General features: G+C 35.2%; 1 protein-coding gene across 1 annotated transcript in view; it reads left to right on the top strand.

Moving 5' to 3' along the window:
* Positions 1-471: 471 nt before the first annotated feature.
* LOC103511184 (diuretic hormone receptor-like) overlaps positions 472-3,435 on the top strand; it is a 66,468-nt gene continuing 63,504 nt past the window's right edge. Inside the window, exons 1-3 of the mRNA XM_008475902.2 lie at positions 472-487; positions 833-1,027; positions 3,159-3,354. Coding sequence (XP_008474124.2) covers positions 472-487; positions 833-1,027; positions 3,159-3,354 — 407 coding nt within the window. The remainder of the gene's footprint in view (positions 488-832; positions 1,028-3,158; positions 3,355-3,435) is intronic.

Here is a 3,435-nt window from a genome sequence, read left to right as displayed (position 1 = left end):
AAAAGTTCTATCCAGACCCCTCCGTAGATACAAAAGGACTCCAAACTCCAAGCACAAATTAGTAAATTTCTTAAAGCTGTTGAGAAACAGGAGACAAACTAAATTCAAAATGTTCTTTATTATTTATTTATTTATTTATTTTTTCAGCTATTTATTTTTATTGCTCTGTTTTGTTCAAAATAATAAAATACAGTAGGTTTTGCTCCACGGAGGACGAATGTCACAAGTGTTTGTTTTACTTTTTTCGTGAATAAATTTCATACAACACATGTCTCCGATGTCTTCTCTAACTTTCTATTTCTTGTTGTTCTTCTAAATAAATAAAAACATTGCTCTTTCCTTCTTATATCTTTCTTGTATATATTTTTTATGTATTTACCTATGTAGAATACATAGACGTTTCATCTCATTACTATTGAATTTATCATGGAAAATATCTTCGCACAAATAAGAATTTATTTATTTACAAGTATGTACGTTTTCGAAGGTAAAAAACACACGTCACATAAAAAGAATTACCCGTATATCATTTTTTGTGTACTTCTGGAAACTGACAGATACCTATCGTATGGTAGACTGAAAAATATATGTCAGACTGAAATCTACCTATGTCAGTAGTCAGTACTGTCGGTAGGTATCTATGTAGCACATACCTACCAAGTTCAGTACCTAAATCTCTATTTTTTGCAACCGTTTTAACATTTCTTTAGGGTAAAGCCTTTATTTTTCAACATTATGGACTTGGTCTTTTATCTCAATGCAGGTACCAATGTAGGTACTTTCAAATTCTGCAAGTCCCTTTCAAAGTCGTTCTATTCTCTTTTGATTTCAGAAAATGCGTCCAAATGGTGCAACGCCAACGGTTCTTGGAACAGTTTTGCCAACTACAGTCTCTGTACGGATATCAAGAAGACCACTCAGGATTTATCAGAACCTGGGATAGAAATCACCACCATGATATATTCGGTTGGATACACCTTGTCCCTCATAGCGCTTTTATATAAATTCTATCAAAACTTATCTACGCGTATGTTTTATTTTACATCTACCTATCTTGTTATTTTTATTTAATTTTATATTTATTTATATATCCCTTAGTTTATTTTCAGTTCTCTCTCCTACGCCCCTGACCCACGAGGTACTTTGATTGATATGGGTAAAATATTGTTTATAATAAAATTGATAGCAAAACGGGTAGGAGTTATAGCCTGCAACACACTCAACACAATACATGATTGGTCAATCAGCAATTCAGTGCCACACACACTGCAAAGTTATTATGAGGTCAGGGTGGAAATGTTAATTGTTTCTGTCAGGCTGTCTGACACATCCAAGTTATGTCCGGGACATGTAGACTGGAGGTGGGATGAGAAATGAGCGTGTGTTGGGAACGTTTGTGTTGCAATGAAACAGCAGACTCGTCTGGGTCAACACGATACCAGGAAGTAACCCATTGAAATAGTTGTAATAGAAATAATAAATTATCTAATTTTTATTTAGGTAAATAATTATAAAATCTAATTACCTACGATTTATTGTAAGTAATTGTAATGGCATTTTTCACTTTTACCTTCTTCCACTTCTTCATTCCTACTTCCGTAATACCTATTCCGCACATCACTGATAGGGTACCTACCTAATACTTTCTCAATTTTGTACTTCCCCAGTCCCCTCTCTACTTTTCTTATGTATAAGATATGTATCTTATTCCCCACTCCGAATTTTCTTCTCTCTACTCCACTCATACCTTCCCCACTTCCCAATTCAGTGCCACACACACTGCAAAGTTATTATGAGGTCAGGGTGGAAATGTTAATTGTTTCTGTCAGGCTGTCTGACACATCCAAGCAAGGTATGTCCGGAACATGTAGACTGGAGGTGGGATGAGAAATGAGCGTGTGTTGGGAACGTTTGTGTTGCAATGAAACAGCAGACTTGTCTGGGTCAACACGATACCAGGAAGTAACCCATAGAAATAGTTGTAATAGAAATAATAAATTATTTCATTTTTATTTAGGTAAATAATTATAAATTCTAATTACCTACGATTTATTGTAAGTAATTGTAATGGCATTTTTCACTTTTACCTTCTCCCACTTCTTCCTTCCTACTTCCCTAATACCTATTCCCCACATCACTGATAGGGTACCTAATACTTTCTCAATTTTGTACTTCCCCAGTCCCCTCTCTACTTTTCTCATGTATAAGATGTATCTTATTCCCCACTCCGAATTTTCTTCTCTCTACTCCACTCATACCTTTCCCACTTCTCATGTCCTTATTTCCACATCTGGATACGAATGATTTGAATTTTTATTTTCTCCTTACATATTCCTCCGCTCTTTCTTCTCCTCACACTTATTATCTTCTTCCCCTCTTCCCTTCTTTTTCCTTTCATCTTCTCTTCTCCTCCTTCCTTTTTTCTTCCTCAGTACACACACATACATGTCTACAATAAAAAGAGACAGCGATATGTCGTCTGCACTTGCTTCAGTCATGTTGTATGTACATTTGTTATGTAGAAATGCTTGTTCTCGATCATCTACCAAGATTCTCACGAGAATATAGAAATGCCTATTATTATTGTTTTCGTGAATAAATTTCATACAACACATGTCTCCGATGTCTTCTCTAACTTTCTATTTCTTGTTGTTCTTCTAAATAAATAAAAACACTGCTCTTTCCTTCTTATATCTTTCTTGTATGTAATTTTTATGTATTTACCTACATATGTAGAATACATAGACGTTTCATCTCATTACTATTGAATTTATCATGGAAAATATCTTCGCACAAATAAGAATTTATTTATTTACAAGTACCTATGTACGTTTTCGAAGGTAAAAAACACACGTCACATAAGAAGAATTACCCGTATATCATTATTGTGTACTTCTGGAAACTGACAGATATTGTATGGTAGACTGAAAAATATGTCAGACTGAAATCTACCTATGTCAGTACTGTCGGTAGGTATCTATGTAGGTACATACCTACCAAGTTCAGTACCTAAATCCCTATTTTTTGCAACCATTTTGGCATTTCTTTAGGAGTTTAGGGTGAAGCCTTTATTTTTCAACATTATGGACTTGTTCTTTTATCTCAATTCAAATTCTGCAAGTCCCTTTCAAAGTCGTTCTATTCTCTTTTGATTTCAGAAAATGCGTCCAAATGGTGTAACGCCAACGGTTCTTGGAACAGTTTTGCCAACTACAGTCTCTGTACGGACATCAAGAAGACCACTCAGGATTTATCAGAACCTGGGATAGAAATCACCACCATGATATATTCGGTTGGATACACCTTGTCCCTCATAGCGCTCATTATAGCAGTCTGGATATTTGTCTACTTCAAGTAAGTCTTCCAGAAAAATCTCTCGGGAGATAACATTAGGGGTTATCTCCCGAGAGCCCCTATTTTCTACTTCTGAGCTAC

This window comes from Diaphorina citri, unplaced genomic scaffold (genome assembly GCF_000475195.1).
Source record: "Diaphorina citri unplaced genomic scaffold, Diaci psyllid genome assembly version 1.1 scaffold685, whole genome shotgun sequence".
NCBI lineage: Eukaryota > Metazoa > Arthropoda > Insecta > Hemiptera > Psyllidae > Diaphorina > Diaphorina citri.
Note: the sequence above shows the minus strand (reverse complement) of the source record. Positions and strands in the feature narration are given on the sequence as shown.